This window comes from Phoca vitulina, unplaced genomic scaffold, assembly GCF_004348235.1.
Source record: "Phoca vitulina isolate PV1807 unplaced genomic scaffold, GSC_HSeal_1.0 scaffold12, whole genome shotgun sequence".
NCBI lineage: Eukaryota > Metazoa > Chordata > Mammalia > Carnivora > Phocidae > Phoca > Phoca vitulina.
In genome coordinates, this window is record NW_022589715.1 from 10,140,705 (window position 1) to 10,158,382 (window position 17,678).

A 17,678-nucleotide genomic window follows, 5' to 3' on the forward strand; every position below is an offset into this window, starting at 1 on the left:
TTTCTTTCTTTCTTTCTTTCTTTCTTTCTTTCTTTCTTTCTTTCTTTTTCTTTTCTTTCTTTCTTTCTTTTTTAGAGAGAGAGAGAGCACGCATGCCAGGGGGAAGGGAGGGTGGGAGGCAGAGCAGGGGAGAGAGAGAGAGAATCTTAAGCGGGCTTCAAGCCCAGCATGGAGCCCAACGCAGGGATTGATCTCAGGACGCTGAGATCACATCCTGAGTAGAAATCAAGAGTCAGCTGCTTAACTGACTGAGCCACCCAGGTGTCCCTAAATGTCTTCTTTCTTATTGTGTGTGTGTGTGTATGTGTGTGTGTGTGTGTGTGCGTGCACACACACGTGCATGTGTAACCATGTGAAAATAAATTGCAGACATCTGTAAAAACTTCAGCATTCATTTTCTAAAATAAAGACAGTTTTTTACTGAGCACAATACCATCATCATACCTAAGCAAATGAACAATAATTCCATAATATTTTCTAAGCAGGATGATCAGACATTTAAAGAAAATCAACAACGTGAAAATGAAGGAGCAAGATGAACAAACAACTGCTGGCACTTAAAGAAACAAAACAGAGAAATGAAAACTAGTATCCTTCGAGATTGTGACAACATTCACATCCATAAAACAAGAACACCCTGCTATGAAAAATGAGCATTACATTAAACCATAGTAACCTGTAGTGCAGAGAAACTTAGTAAATTAAAATTAAACGTTTGCAAAATTTTTAAAATTTTGCTGAAGGATAAATTTGAGAAAACTTTTTCAGAATGAAGATCGGAAAAACCAAGTGAACGGAAATAAAGAGGAAATAAAAGATATGGATGAGCAATCGAGGAAATCAGTGACATTCCTGAAAAAGAAAACAGAGAATACAGACAGGCAGACAAAATTAGAGAAAGAAAAGAAGAAAATTTCCCAGATCTGAAGAGAGGCACAAGTTTTGAAATTGGCAGGACCCACTGGAAAGGGTCACAGCCTAAAAACAGCCTGGAGAATTTTATATCGCTGGGTAAGGACCAAAAGAGGGTCCCCAAACCTTAGACTGAAAAAATAAATCAGATTACTTACCAAGAAAAGAGATAAGATTGACTCAGCCCTTTTAACAGCAGTGCCGAAGGCTAGAACAACACTTCTCAAGTCTAACACACCCACACATCCCTGGAGATCCTGTTCACATTCAGATTCTGGGTGGCTCTGGGGTTCTGCATTTCCAGCAAACTCCTAGGTGATGCTGAGGCTGCTGGTCTGTAGACCACATTTTGAGTGGCAAGGTTCTAGAATAAAATGGAACAATGCCTTTAGAATTCAGAAGAAAGTTATCCTGAATGTAAAATTTCATAGCTAGCCAAATTATTGATGAAATATGAGGCAAAATAAAGACCTACAGATATTGAATTGCTCAATAAGTTTACCTGCCATGCACTTTCTGAAAAACATTACTTGTAGATGAACTGCAGAAAAGCATAAAGAGAATTAAGAATTAGAAAGACATGTATGCTTTCTGGAGCTAATCCAGGAGGGGAGGAGTATGTATAAAGAAATACCTGGATAGTAGTGGTGTGGCGAGCCTGGAACACAATTAGTCCCAGTTAGAACAGGAAGTCGGAGGGATTAAAAGAATGGCTTCAGAAGGAAATGGTTTTGGTTCAACGAATAGAATGATTACAAAGCAGGAAGATCTTAGTGATGTGATGGAAAAGGCATATGTTTTTTCTTGAAACAAGGGGGGAAAGTCCATTAAGATTTTAGGAAAAACAAAACCACTCAAGAAAAGCATGCTCCAGATATGAAGCAAACCAAAACATGACAGGAGAATCTGTTTCAAGTTGACGCTTGGAAGCGTCTCCTTCTAGCAGAACAAAAGCCACTTAAAAATGGTTATTTATGGAGTGAGGTCTTAGAAGAAAGGGATTGGGCAAGAGACTTTTACTTTTTATTTAAGACCATTTAGTATGGCTTGAATTTTAAAAATCGGGTATATTTAAAAACAATTTTCTTAAAAATCCCTCCTTTAAATATGAAAGTGAAGAAAGAGAAGGAATGAAGAGTAACAAAGAAAGGAAGTCCTCTCTGAAAGAGAGAACAAAGACCAGTGTATCTCTCTCTCTCTCTCTCTCTCTCACACACACACACACGCGCGCGCATACACACCCCTCACCCTCCAGCCTTAGTGTTCTCCCCACTCCTACCACTGAAGAGAATTCCACATTCTTCTCCCAGACGAGCAGAACCTCAAGGGCTAGAATGGGGCCTTGGGACCAGTACAATGTTAGGTGAGGACAGGACCTCAGGCTGCTAAACCTGGACTCCCCCTGCTCCTGGAAGGACCCACACAGTAAACCAGAAAGAACATTTTGGGGCCCCAGACTTCTGGCTATAGTTGAGAAGCAGATGAAGATGTTGAGATGGCAGAAGGAGAAAAGTACAGATATCCCTAAAATCAAAGGTGAAGTTTGGGTCAAACCCAATCTCAGGGCCATGGAGCATCAGTTCTAAAGTGCCTGAGATCTGGATGGCAAGAGGAACAGCTAGTACAGAGGTGATGGGGCTGTGGATGACACGTCTGTTTACCTGAAGGATCAGCTGCCTTCCTAATCTGAGGGCTTTTGGAGAGAGAGAACAAGGGGGTAAGCTGAGGGCTTGCTTTACCCAGCAGAATTAGGGGCAAATGGTTCAAGGAATCTTCCCTAAGACCTATAGATGGGGAGTTACACCCAGAATCACCTCCAGTGATGGCAGCAAGAACTAAGGGGAGGTGTGTGAAATGAGACCAGAGAGGCATGCAGAGGCTGGCCTAGTGAGGGCTGTGAAGGCCATGGGTAGAGAAGCCAAGAGTGGGCTTGGGACCCAGTCTCACCCTCGAGGAAGGTGGTGGTGTCCAGGCCAGGGTGGTGGCATTGAAATGGAGTGAGGAGGACAGCTTGTAGTTCTGCTTAGGGAATAGAACTGACAGGAAGCATTTACAAAATGTGATCATTTGGGGAAACTTGGAGGGACTTTTGGGTGATGCACTCTTAGAAAAGCTAAGCAAAGTAATTCGAAAAGGCATTCTATTTTTCTATTTCTAAATCCAATGACCAATGTACGAAGCTGGCACCAGTTTTTTTCAAAACCAGATGTTTTAGCATCTAAATATTGAAAGCTCTCCCCAAGGGCCCCATGTGTGAGATTTTGGAGAAAGGGAGCCTTCTGAAGCTGGCCCACTTGTTTATCTTTATTTCTCCGCTCCCCAAAGTGACTTCATTCTCTCTACGGCGATATTGGTTTTGGCATTGTTTTTCAAATTGGGATCTATGAGTTCTTTACGAGAATGTGTTAATTATTTATTTTAATTTTGATGATAATCTAAACAGAAATAGTCTAAGTGAGTTTTGCAGATTGTCTGAATAACAACCATAAAACCAGAGACTGCCATGGGATTCCAGCTTTCATCTTTAAATTTACAAGGCCTTTTGCACCAAATAATATCACCTTGGTCACCAGGAACCCATGAAAAAAGAACAAATGTAGGTTTTCTATGACTAAAACAATGTGTTTGTGCCAAGTGAAGGCCGAGGGGAGCTATGATGTGCTGCTGAAGGAGTATTTCATAGTCAGAGATTGGAAGGGGAAGGGCCTCAGAGGCGTGGGCATAACCCATCCAGAGGAACCCACATGGCCAGGGAGGGCCAAGGTCATGCTGCAGAACAGTCTGCCACATGTTCTTAGGACTGTTGATGTGATTCTCATTAGTTTTATAGTTTTGCTTGTATTTAATTTCATAATTTATAATTGAATGAGAGCCACAACATAAGGTGTTTGTATCTAGTTAAATGTTTGAACATGTTCAAGTAACATTATGATTTGAAACAACTTAAGTCAACATTGAGGGTTAAGGAGAATTTTTGTTTTCCTTCCGAAAGGGTTTGTGCCTTACTCAAGATACAGAAAACTTCATAGGATTTCCTTTCTTAACATTCTCCTCATTACTATTTATTTATTTATTTATTTATTTAGTCACAGATGTAAAACTTTAGTTACTTTCCCTTTTGAATAAAAGAAAATAAGTATACCAGTAATATCTACTCCGACCAACTCCACTGGACATTTTGTTGTTGTTAGGGGGTTGGGCTTCAGGAGAGGCTGGACATACGTGCATGTGCTATAGGGAAACTTGCTGTAAGGGGCAGAGAGGAGCATGTGGAGAGGGAGAGGGGAGAGTTGTTGGAAGGCAAGGGTTGGGGGATGGGGCTGAGAAGACCTGGGACAAGAGCAGCAGCTCTGCACTGGGGAAGGTGGACAAGGTAGAGTCGGGGAGATTACCTTGGACCCAGCTGCCAATGGGGTTAGCAGTCAGGACACAGTTGGCTGCATATAACACAATATCCACCAACATGGCCTAAACCGTAAGAACATGTATCACCCTCCATGGTAACCCCAGAGCTGGCTCTGTGGCCTGTCTGCCCTTAAGGCCCAAGCCTCTTTCCAGCAGTCAACTCCACCGACATGGGAATGGTTCTGGGGTGGTCTCATCTGCGTCTTAGAGGGCATTCCAGAAACCTTGCCCAGAAGCCCTCAGCTGAATTCCTCTGAGATCCCATTGGCCAGGACCATGCAGTTTGCCAATGCCCTAGCTGCATGGGAGCTGCGGGTGAGCATTGGGCATTTTCCACCTCTTTAGTGAGAGAAGGTGTGGGCCAGAAAGCAAAGACTGTGTGGGGGCCAATTGCAGCAAGTAGCAGAGAGCTGACCAGTAGCACCTGTCCTACAAGGTAGGTATGCTCCTGAGCTGGGCTCCACCATTCAAGGAGAACTGGCCTGGCCACAGGGGGCTGATTGATGAGGCCAGAAAATGGGAAGGGGCAGAGGTGGGGATCAGGGGCCCACTCCCAGGCTCCTTACACCGGCTGCATGGCGATCCTTGGCATCCTTGGATGAGGCCCACAGCGGGGGTTACCAGATCAAGGGTCTTCAGGGCCAGGCAGACACCCATGTAACTAGAGCAGGCCCCCGAAATCTCAGAGCACAGTGGGGACTGGGGCAGACGTGGGCCCCAGCCCTCTCTAGGGGGCTGCTGCTGCTTACTTCCCACTGACTGCTGCCTCAAGGGAACATGGGTTCAGGCTTTCCAGAAATTCCAATTTTTCAAGAGAAGAGGAAACACATCATTTGTTCTTAATGTGAAAGGGCTGGCAGGGGGAGGTCAAAGAAAACATGTCTGTGGGGTGCGCTGAGCCACAGAGCCTGGCACTCGGGAGGTGCAGACCTCCTAGCCCTCGCCTGCTTACCTCCTTTGAAAGCTTCTGCTCTAGCAAACATGGCCCCAGAAGCTGATGGATGAGGTTGTGCCCGTCCCCGGGGAGGAGTGAGGAGAGCGGGAAAGCTTTAAGAGTTCCCTTCCTGCAGTCTAGCACATTCCTGAGAGTTTGCCTGCCAGGCTTCAAGGTTTGAGGCTGACCTCTAGCTGCAGGAAGTCCCCCCATCTGATCTGTCACTACAGAACCTGCAAAGGCGGGGGCTCTGGAAGAAGGCCTCCTTGGAGGCCCGGGTGGGAGGCCTCAGCAGCCAGGTTTGCCCACACTGACTGATCGTGAAACCCTTGGCCTAGCCTCTCTGAGCCCCCACCTGCACCCCGAGCATCATCTGCACCTTGTAGGACTCTTGTAATTACTCCCATCAAGCACTCGGCACACAGAAGGGGCTCACTCAAGCCTGTGTGCTGTTGTTGCTTATTCTCCATTTGATTACAAATTCCATGGTCAACGTGTTCATCATTTTATTTACAGAGTTTCTTTAATAGAGTCCATATTTATATAGAGCTTATTTATATAGCATGAAATAGAGACAAGTTCCTTGTCTCTTGGAGGCCCCCTTTCCACATTTTAAAAGTGGAGGTGATAACCCAGACGCTACAGGGATGTTATAAGGATTAAATGAGAGAACACAGGCAAAGCATTAACTGTGGTTATTGGCACATATGATAAAAAGCTCAGTAATGTTAACTTGTTGCTAGGATAGTGCAGGGCACATAATAGATGCTCAGTAAATGCTTTGTGGGTGCCTGTGATGCAAGGGGCCTGGTTTGGGCTGGGCCAGGCAAAGGGCTTTCCTCGTAGCTGTGGGCAGTGTTTCCACAAGCAGAGTCTAGATCAGGGTGGAGGCAGAAAGTGGGAAGGCTCTGTCCAGCGCCAGAGCAGAAGATTGAGTCCAATCTATGGAAGGAGAGCAAGGCCCAGGTGGGAGAGCCCGGGTGCGGCCCGGGGCCCCGTCAGCTCAGGGTGAGAGCCAGTACATGGCAAGAGCTGCCTGATTTAATGGGGTCCAGGTGCATGGAATGGTGTCCGGCCTGGTGGCTTAAAGATACTTCTAAAGGCAAATCAGTGAGCAGATATGGAAGGAGAGAAGGGACGGGGTGGAGAGAAGGAGGAGGAGGAGGAGGACAGGCAGGGGAGGGGATAAAAAAGAAAGAGAGGTAGAGAATGGAAGAAGAGGATAAAGGGTCAATGGGGACTGGAAGAATTTCCTGTCCTGTTGTCTGTTGCTGCTTAACACACTAGCCGAACTTCCAAACTCAGTGGCATAAAACCACAAGCACTTCAAGGCACTCATGGGTTCTGTGGGTCAGGAATTCCAACAGCAGGGATGGCTCATCAGGCAGCCTCCAGCTACTTCACTTCAGCCTCCAGGTCTGCGGCTCTGGCCTGCCACTGAGCTCCCCACGCCCCTGGGCACAGAGTCAGCTCCGAGGGCTGGCGGCCGAGGCTCTCCACAGCCAGCCCCTGCCGGCTGCACACTCCGGGCGCCCATGCTTCTCCACACTTGTGCCTGCAGGGTGAAAGCCCTTGTCTCCCCTCCCCAGTTCCTTCTCAGCGGCAGAACTGTCGTCAAGTGCGAGGGGCTTGGCTGCCGGTGCCCCTCCCTGCGCTGCCCCACGCTGCACCCAGTGAACTCTGAATTTACCTCTGTCACCCTCATCCCATTATTCCGTCCTACTGATCGTCTCCCCAGCACAGCGGCTTCTTGCTTCTCTCGGTACCCCAGTGCCCAGCACAGAGCCTGACACATGGGAGGTGCAGTGTAGGTGTGCAATTATTAAAAGCGTGGGCTCTGGGCTTAAGTCCTAGCTCCACCATTCCTAGCTGTGTGAGCCTGGCAACTTGCCTACCCTCTCTAGGCCTTGGTTGCCTTATCTGGGCAACGGGATGATTCTGCTAAAGACCCAAAGTTGTCAGGAGGATTCAATTAGTCATTCCACATAAAGAGTTTGGAACAGATCTTTAGCCTTAGTAGGTGCTCAAAAAAAATGGCAGTTGTTACTATTAGGTATTGAACACATGAATGAACGAATGGATGAAGCTTATCTGTGCCACTTGAGGGACAGATAATTCTTAGTCATCTCTGTAATCCCCACTATACTCGATATAGGCAGTAGGTGCCTTGCCCACAGTGCGTGCTCCATAAATGTGGGTGGCATGAAGGAAGGAAACCACAGGGATATATTTTATTTCCTACTGGGAGGAGACATGGGGAAAATAAGTTAAATATGATCCAGATTTAACAAAAAAATATATATATATCAAGCCAAAAAACTGACCACTCCTAAGTTCTACTGAGCAGTGCATGAATTTTTGCTGGGCTTACATCACTGCTTTGGATCCGTCCATCTTCCTAAAGTATAAAGTTCAAATCCATGTTTAAGGCCCAACAATTACTCAGAGCATTGTACGTGTGGGTTTCTGTGTTAAAACAGCTCTTCCTCTCTTCTCCTCACCTCTCCTGTCCCTCCCTCCCCCCCTCCCCCCTTCCTTCCTTCCTTCCTTCCTTCCTTCCTTCCTTCCTTCCTTCCTTCCTTCCTTCTTTTTCTTCTACCCAGGGAATTTTTAAAGGTTCCCCTCAAAGAAATCTCACCTTGATGGGATGTCCAGTACCTAACAGAGGAAAATAGTTAAGGGCTTGGAGAATCATGTCCACTTGGCTTTTTCTTCAGTCTCACACCCTGAGTGACACCTGAGCTGCCATCAGGAGCCTAGGGTTGCCAGATGTCGATGTAATAGAAATATGGGACATGCAGTGACGTTTGTGTCTGCAGTCCTACTGAGACCCCGAGGGCTAGGTCCAGCCTCATGGGGTGAAACCTGGACAGTCATATGGGGCCTCACACTCAGAAGGGCCTGTGCTGGGGTTTAACACTCTGCTCTCAGCATCTTGAAATTCTTCATAATTTTTGAGCAAGGGGCCCTGCATTTTCACTTGGCACTGGTCTCCAAATGACATAGCCGGTCATGCCTAGGGCATGATTTGGGGCCCCAATGCCATAAGTACTGCCACTTTGAGTGGCCCCATCACCCTACGTGGTGCAAGCCTGAGTGCAGCCCCACTTCCTGGCTTGTCCTTGTTACATAATGGATGATGTCTGGTGGCTTTTCCGTAGACACTTTGTTTATTATTCTAATTGGCTCTCAATATTTCTGTCTTGGCAGCAGACACCACTTGTTAGACTTTTTCATCCAAGTTTCACTGTACCTGGCATAAATCAGTGAAATACTTAGTATGTAGAAATGCTAGTTGCTTCATAGGTGCCTTGAAAAGCCATTTGACCTAAAAAAAAAAAAACTTTCATTGATGTTATATAATCAGTGTTGCCTGATGCATATGATATTCATTATAAATGCATGTTTATGATGTCATTATTCTGCACAATTGCTTAGGCTCATAGTTTCCAAATGTTGGCTGTAGATTAGCGTGATTCCTCCTACAGATGGGATCTTTTTTAAAAGGCAAGCACATGGCTGTTCTGACTACCCAGTCCCTAGAGTTCCCTTAAGAAAGGGTCTCCTGAGCAGGTGCACTGGGGATTAATCAAGTATATAGAAGAAAATAAAGAGTATTCTTATTTAGAACCAGAGAACTGTGTAAATAACCACAGAAACAACACGACCACAAAAACAGTCACCTAGAAAGAAATAACATCACAAGTTGTCTTAAGAAAATCTCGTGTGAGTATTCAAAACACCAGACTTAGATAAGGATGTAATCACTTGTATTGCAAAAAGATAATATTTCTTTCACTTTACAAAATGATCTACTACTGGGTTCATTTTCAAATGAAACCTCTATTACAAGTAAAATTGTATTGAATTTCCTGATTTGGGTAATCACTATTGCTGTGTAAGATATCACTCTGGGGGGAATCTGGGTGATGACTAGGAAAACCTCTCTGTACTATTTTAGGTTTTCAACTTTTTGTGGGTCTATAATTATTTTAAAATAGCAAGTTAAAAAACTGATATATGTATATGTACACACACACACACGTATTTAGGAGCACATCTATGAGTGAAAACAAGCACATTTTTGTCTCATGCCCAGTCAAGATTGTGACGATTTCTTTGCCTCTCTCTGGTCATTTATCAAATAAAGTATTAGGTTTAGAGACTGTAATGCCCAAACCCCATGGTAGCTGATAGCTTCAATCATTTAATCTTTTACCAAGGGAGTATCAACAGCAGGAAATAAACTCACTTTTAAAATGATATTTTCTTGTCTTATGACCTAGAAAAGGAGGAAAGATGCCAAGAGCAAGGAACAAAAAGGAAAGAAAAGGGAGCAAAGATCCAGAATGACTAATCTGCCAGAGCCCCATTTGTCTGTCTTTTCTCTTAAGTGTAACGCCTGAACTGGATTATTACATCATTCTAATTTTAATTCCAGTTAGAGTGAATTTTTTTTTCTGATTTAAGTCGCTTAAATCAGAAAGGTGGAAGTAGTGACAAAAGCTAAAGGAATTGTTAAGGAATTGAACAGATTGGATAAAATATTGAAAACAGGAAGGGTATTTATTTATTTATTCATTCATTCATTCATTCAAGAAAGACTCCTCTGCTCTCAACTCTGTGTCTTCCATTGTCTGATGGCATAAGGATGAGCAAACTGACCTCCGGGTGCTTACCTTCCAGACAGTAGAAAGACAAGAAACCAGGAGACAAGTTGCTTTGCTCTAGATCATCAGGCAGCAATAAATGCTATGGAGAAATATAGAGAAAGGTAAAGATATGGAAGAGTGGAAATTAGAGGAAGGAATTTTTAATGCTTGGAATGATGTTGCTCTTGCAACAAGAAGGAGATGGAGTTAAAACCATCATAAATGTAATGGATTCGCAAAAACAAACAGTGTAAATCTTGATTCTAGTGATGTGTCAGTGAAGCTTGATTGCTATATAATTTTAATTTTAATTCTAGTTAAAATTAGTTAATCTCTCCCCGTTGCTGGGAGTGTTTTGATTTTTACACTTATTTCGTATAGCAGCAGGCTTAAAAATGTTCGCATCCTTTGACCCATAATACTGTACTATCATTCTTTTTTTTTTAAGATTTTATTTATTTATTTGAGAGAGAGAACAGAGGAGGGGAGAGGCAGAGGGAGAGGGAGAAGTAGGCTCCATGCCGAGCACAGAGACCAATGTGGGGCTCGATCCCACAGCCCCGAGATCATGACCTGAGCAGAAATCAAGAGTCAGATGCTTAACCGACTGAGCCACCAAGGCGCCCCTGTACTGTGATTCTTAAACATACTAGACCTAATGCCCTCTTTTTTATAAAAAATATTTTGTAATACCACCTTTTCTATCCTGAAATGAAATCATGGATAATACAACTTATCTAGAGATATAATTTCAAGAATTCAAGACAATACTTCAAAGAAACAAAAGGAATTTATAATAAACATAACAATATAGAGGACAATGCCTTTATCTATACATGGGATTACCATGGCAGCCTCCAGCAGACTGAAGTCCCGGGTTAGGAACCTGTCAGAACTGGGAACATCACACCAGCTTGCATGTCACTGATCTAGAGCAAGTCCTATGGCCTTCTCTAACTTTAGGGGGCAGGGGAGCTTAAGCCTTCCATAGGCTCAGATGGGAAGAACCTGAAAGCTTTGGTGTAACTGAGTTAGGCTCTGGGCTATCAGTTGGCTGTATGGGTTTGAGTACGTGGATTTGGGCAGGACAATGGAGGTGGCACAGTCCTCTGCAGGTTGAGACTGTCCCATGAATTGCATGACTGGCTCTTCCCAGCACTGCCAATAAAGTTCCCCTAGGCAAATATGCCTTGACAAGTTTCCAAGATCCCTCTTATAGGCAAGGTGGCCCTTTGTAAGGATCTTTGCATCAGTTGGGTTCATGAGATTTATTCTTAGGTAATAACCAAAAAAAAAAAAAAAAAGGGGGGGGGGACAATGAATGCTATTTGTCTGAATATATTGATATCAAAGTAATTAATGACAGTATAAAATTGGAAACAAGCTAAATATCTAAGTGAATGGGAATGTCTCATTAACTATGATGGTTCTCAACAAAAATATTATACAGCCATTAAACAGATAACTAGAATGAGAGACAGCAATGTGAGCCAAAAATGTCATTTAAGATATACTGTTGATTGAAAGTATATATAACATTTTATGTAATCTCTATAAAAACATCAATGTTTCTGAAACAAAGAAGGAAATATTCTAAAGTTAGTTTTGTATGTGACTGAATCAACTATTTTTTACTATGTAACAAACCACCCCAAAATGGAGTAACTTAAAACAACACACAATTGTTAGCTCATGGTTGTGCGCGTCAGCAGTTTGGGCTGAGCTCATAGGGGCTCATCCCTCTGCCGGCCAAGCCTGGGCCCACTCGTACCATGGCAGTCAGCTAGAGGCGTAGCAGGCAGGTTGGTCCGAGGTGGTCTCACTGACATGTCTAGCACTTGCTGCCAACTGTCCACTGGGCCTCTCTCTGTAGCAGGCTAGACATGCACATCTTTTTTAAACAAAACCAGAAAAGCATGCAGTAATTTAGGGCCAAATTATAACTCTAAAGCTGCCGACGAGAAGATTGATGGAGCTTGTTGTATGTATACAATTTAATACTGTTCCCCAAAGGCCTAATCAACCATAGAATATTAGAAGCAAAAAAGAAAACAGACCATCCATCTACCTGGTTCAGGGAAGGCAAGTAGGTTTTATTTGGAGTGTCGGCTAGAATACTGGGTCCCAGGACTGGCCTTAGAGGCTGATGTCTCAGGTGGGAGAGAGCGAGCAGTAAGTAGTTAGCTGGTTAGTCGAGTTGGGATTGACAGTGGTAGTGGAAGAACTTCACATTTGCCACGGCAAACAGAGGCCTCCGGAAGGATGGGGTATATATTTGATTCCTTCCAAGGACTTTGCTAGAAGCAACTAGACCTTATCTGGCTACAGCATTTCAAGACACTCTAGCACTTTTTTACATTCTTGACAAAGGGCTGACGAATGATAACCTCTCTGCACAGGTTGTGGTGCGGGAACTGCTGGCTCAATACACCAAAGAGCATAAAGAGAAGCCACTTTTCAGCTGGCTCCGAAACTGCGCTGAGTCTGGGAGTGACAAGCTGAGAACGAGGTACGTCATTCCTTAGGCTGGCACCATCCTTGGCCCTCGGTGTCTTATTACTGGGCCTGAGCACGTGGAGCCTTGTCATGGCACAACTCACTCTTGTTGAAATTTTAAATATTCCATATATACAAAAAGTACATGATTTATGTAGCGTCGGTGCTCATGCCCCCACGCCCCCAACTGGAGAACCAGAACATTGCTAATTCTGTTCTTATTCTACTCCTGTTCCTTCTTTATTGTGTGTCGCCTATTCCAAATACTTCAGAGATTTTAATTCCCAAAGCCCCATGAGGTAGGTTATTATTTCAATTTCACAGATGAGGAGACTGAGGCATAGAGGTTAAGTATTTTGCCCAAGGTTATGCCCTAGTAAGTGGCAGAGCTAGGATTTGATCCCAGGTAGTTTGGCTTCAGGATCCATGCTTGTGCTTGCTTTTATTGATTTTTTAGTATTGTCTTTAGGCTTGATAAATAAGGGGTAATGTATGTGGTATGCTGTAGCTTCCTGCTGTCACTCTATTTTGTTTCTAAGATTCATCTAAGTTGTGATATGTGTAGATGAAGAACTGTTCTCTTTGTTCATAATATTTCATCGTGTGTATATGCCCCAATTTACTTACCCATTCTAATCTCCAATATCAGTGGACATTTGGGTTGTGTTTTTGATATTTGGCACAGAGCTCTTATGAAAAATCTTGTACATTCTCTGGGGAATATGTCTAAGAGTTTCTACAGGGCCTTCAACTTTAGTTGCTGTGACTCAGAATAAGAAATAAATTTTACATCAACCACTGACGCCCACACATCCATAGAGCCCCCCACACACACACACCCAGCAGACACCACTGAAGCAAACATCTCACGAAACAATGCTTAGCCTATTACTCGTGATGGTCTCTGATAGTTTTCAATTGTTGTTTTTTTTAAAATACTGATCTCAATCCTTTAAACTGATTTTATGACCCATTAGTGATTTGCAGTGTGTTGCTGTTGTATATAGTACCTAGGAGTGAGATTTTGGTGTTGTGGGGTACGCCAATGTTCAACTTCACTAGATAGTAACAAATTATCTTTCGAAGTCACTGTACAAATTTATACCTTCACCAGCAGCGTGTGTCCTGTAGAACCGGTATCCTCACCAACACGTGGTTTTATCGGTCTTAATTTTGTCAGTACTGTATATGTATATACATATATATAAAGATCTCTCGCTGTGACTTTAAATTGCATTTGCCTTATTACTGTTAAAGTTGAAAATGCTTTCACAAGTTTATTTGCCACTTATATTTCCTCTCATTTGAAATGCCTGTCCATGTGTTGTGCCAATTTTTCTTTTTCTTTTTTTTTATTCATACTGATTTGTAGGCTTTTTTTTTTCCTATCCTTTGTTGTTATAGATGTTACAGCCTACCTTCTACAAGTCTGTGCCTTGTCTTATATTTCCTTTATGGTGCCTTTTAACATAAATTCTTAAATTACAGTGGAATTTATAATCTTTTATACTCCACACTTACTGTATTTTGTCTACAAGATAAATATATAAAATATATATATTATATATATATACTTTATATATAAAAAATATATTTTTTTAAAGTTTTAGAATTTCACCTTTCACATTTAGTTCTTGAATCCATTAGAAATTTTTGTCTGTAGTGTGAGGAAGGGATCAAATTTCATTTTTTTTTTCTCCCTAGGGATTGTCAGCTGTTCCAGCACCATTTACTGAATAGACTGTCCTTTACTAGTGATCTGTAGTGCTTGCCCTGGCACTCACATTACTTTCTATTTTGGGGTTACTTTGTTCCTAGTCAGTTTGTGTATCCTAATCCAACAATACACTGTTGCAATTACACTAGGTTTATAATTATTATATTATATTATATCTAAAATGTAATTCAGAGTTGTGTTGGCTATTCTGGGTCTTTTGCACTTCCATATAAGTTTTGGAATCAGTTTGTTAAGTTTCTTAAAAAAAAAAAAAAAGCCCTGCAGACACAAAAGGAAAATATTCTATGACTGTGGTTTTATTGAGGTATCTAGGGTAGTCAAATTCATAGAGACAGGAAGTAGAAAATGGTTACCAGGGGGTGGGAGGAGGAGAGAAGGGAGTGTTATGATTTAGTGGGGACAGCATTTCAGGTTGGGAAGATGAAAACGTTCTGGAGATGGATGGTGATGATGGTTGTACAACAGTATGAATGTGCTTAATGCCATTGAACTGTACTTTTAAAAATGGTTAAAATGGTAGATTTTATGTTATATATATTTTACCACAATTTTTAAAAATTGTAATTTTCTTTGAAAGTGTATTAAAGCTATAGATTTGCAGAAAAATTGACATATATATACCTATATATATAAAACTGATGCTTGTGTCAAAGATTTTAATCTAAGTGTTTTCTAGAAATCTAGAATTTTCTCTATACATAATATATCCTTTGATAGATTTATTTCTAGGTACTTTATGATTTTGTTGTTGTAAAAGGAATGCTTTTAAAAAATTATGTTTCTGTTGTTGCCCGTTTATTTTAAATATAGTTCACTTTTGTATAAAACCTCACCATAAAAAATAATTTCTTCTGTGTCTATAGATTCTTTGAGTGTTTTTTCCATACACAATCATACCATCTGCAAATGATGACATTTTATTTCTTTCTTTCCACTTGCTATTCCCTTTTATTCTTTTTCATGTAGAAGGTATTCTTTTGTCTTATTCCTGGTTTTAAAAAGAATTAGCTTAACATTTCACTACTAAGAATGATGTTTGCAAAAAAAAAAGAAAGAAAGAATGATGTTTGCTGAAGTTTTTGATGGACACACGTTAACTTCCTAAAGAAGCTCCCCACTTGTTATTTTAAACATATTTTTGTCATTAGTAGGTGATGAATTTTACTGCAAATGATTTTTTGCTTCTATTGAAATGTTGTATTTCTTCTTTAGTTTGTTCATGTGATAAATAACCCTCATAAATCTTTTAACGTTAAACTACTCTTGCATGCTTGAGAAGCATTCAATTTTGCTATGCTGCATTGTCATTTTTCTATTTTCCTGAGTTTGGCTTGCTAGTGTTGTTTTTAGGGTTTTTGTTTACTTATTGGCCTACTGTTTTCCTTTCTTGTAGTTCCCTGATTTCAATTTATATCAAGTTTTACTGGTCTCACAAAGCTATTTTGGGAGTAGTTTCTTATCTTGTGGGAGAATTTGATAAGTTATCTGAAAACTATCTGGGCCTGGGGAAATATTTAAACTACTGATTCAATTGCACTTGACCCTTGAACAACACGGGTTTGAATGGCACAGGGCCACTTACATATGGACTCCCTTCAATAAACACAGTACAATACTGTAAATGTATTTTCTCTCCCTTATGATTTTCTTAATAACACGCTCTTTTCTGTAGCTTATCCTACTATAAGAATACAATATATAATACATACAACATACAAAATATGTGTTGACTGTTTTTGTTATTGATAAAGCTTCCCGTCAAGAGTAGGCTATTTGTAGTTGAATTTTGGGGAAGTCAAAAGTTATATGCACATTTTTTATTGCACGGGAGTCAGCCCCCTCCCCCCAATGTTCAGGAGTCAACTCTAGTTTAATTGTTTTAAGACCATTTAGGCTTTCTCTTCTTGTGTCGGTTTTCATAAATAATATTTTCTAGGAATTGATTATTTGGATTTGAATTTATTGGTATAAGGCTTTTCATACTATGCTCTGATTATCTTTTAAACTTCTGCTAGATCTGTAGTTATGTCCCATTTGTCATTCCTAAATTTATTTCTTGCACTTTCTCTCTTCTTTATTATTGCTTCATCTTACTGGATGTTTGTCTGTTTTTTTGTTTGTTTTTTTAAACAACCAGCTTTCCTCTTTGTTGATCCTCTCTATGGTATCTTTGTTTTTTACTTCACTGATTTATGCTCATAAATATGTTGTTTCCTTTATTCTATTTTTAAGGAGTTTATTGAGGCTTTTAAACTTTTGTGTATTTTTTAAATTGTTATTTTTATTTGGAGGCAGATTATTGGTCTCCATAAGCAAAATGTGTTGAACTAATTTCCAAGGAAATATTAGAAAATGTCATCTTACAATCTTGATTAAAAACATGGGAAACACAATAAATAATAGTGTGTGGGACTTTTCATATCTGTTGGCATAAAATAAAATTAGGAAATCTGTAGTCCTTTTTTCTTTTTTTTCTTTTTTTACTACTGCCCAGGTTCCTGTTTATTTAAACTGTAGTCATCTTTTTTTTTTTTTTTTTTTTTTTTTTTAGAGGCAGGGAGGGGCAGAGGCAGAGGGAGAGAGAGAATCTTAGCAGGCTCCATGCCCAGCACTTAGCCTGATGTGGGGCTCGATCTCACAACCCTGAGATCAGGACCTGAGCCAAAATTGAGAGTCAGATGCTTAACTGACTGAGCCACCCAGGCGCCCCCAACTACAGTCTATCTTAAAGCTTGAAAACATCAACTCCCATATTCTAGAAGCGTTTCAATTAAGTCTCTATTAGTTGTGATGTCTCAATTTGTTCTTGCACGCTCTACAAAGTCAGTACATCTTTTTAATATGTCTAGCCCCGAATGAGCATTGTGTAGTACTGTTAGCTTTCCCCCCAATTTATTAGTTTGAAAAATTTCCAACATATAAGGAGTTGAAAGAACAGTACAATTCCCATCAGAATCAGTTCCATCCATTCAGGAAACTTGTTCCCAAACTGGCAGCAAATCATCTGCCCTTTCATTTCTTTTCCAGATAGCAGAGCAGGGCTTGCTTCCATCATTTTGAAAGCAAAACAGACCCTCACCCATATGCAAATCTACATTCCTAGCAAATTTTCCGGGATAGACTTGAGATGTGCCAAAGGCAGTATTCCAATTGTAAATATTTGGAAAGTTCAGTCCATTTTTTTTTGTCTCTGTTATTAACCTCCAAAACAGTACACATCTCTCTCCCACACATCCAGGTTTTACTGATTCAGTCTGTCTGTGTTTATCTACTTAAGTCCCAAAACCTTGCTCTGATTTTTATGTATATTGAGAAAAACCTTTTCATCCAACGTGGTTCCAATGTATGGGGCACTTCTCTAGGCACTGGTGACATAGCAGTGACTGTGGGTTCGGAGGCCCATGGAGCTTATAGTCAAGTAGAGCAGTCGGATGGCAGTCATACTGACCACTCATGAGAGAAGGACCCATGAGCAAGCGGGGGCATGAAGAAAGATGGGCTGAGAACTTCCTGGTGCCCTGAAATGCCTCCAAGTAGGCTG

The 17,678-nt window shown here is 41.4% G+C and overlaps 1 protein-coding gene across 1 annotated transcript in view; it reads left to right on the forward strand.

The window, feature by feature from the left end:
• The window catches only part of ACOXL (acyl-CoA oxidase like), a 342,867-nt gene that overhangs the window by 211,036 nt on the left and 114,153 nt on the right, over nt 1-17,678 (forward strand). The window contains exon 14 of the mRNA XM_032410454.1: nt 12,303-12,412. Coding sequence (XP_032266345.1) covers nt 12,303-12,412 — 110 coding nt within the window. The remainder of the gene's footprint in view (nt 1-12,302; nt 12,413-17,678) is intronic.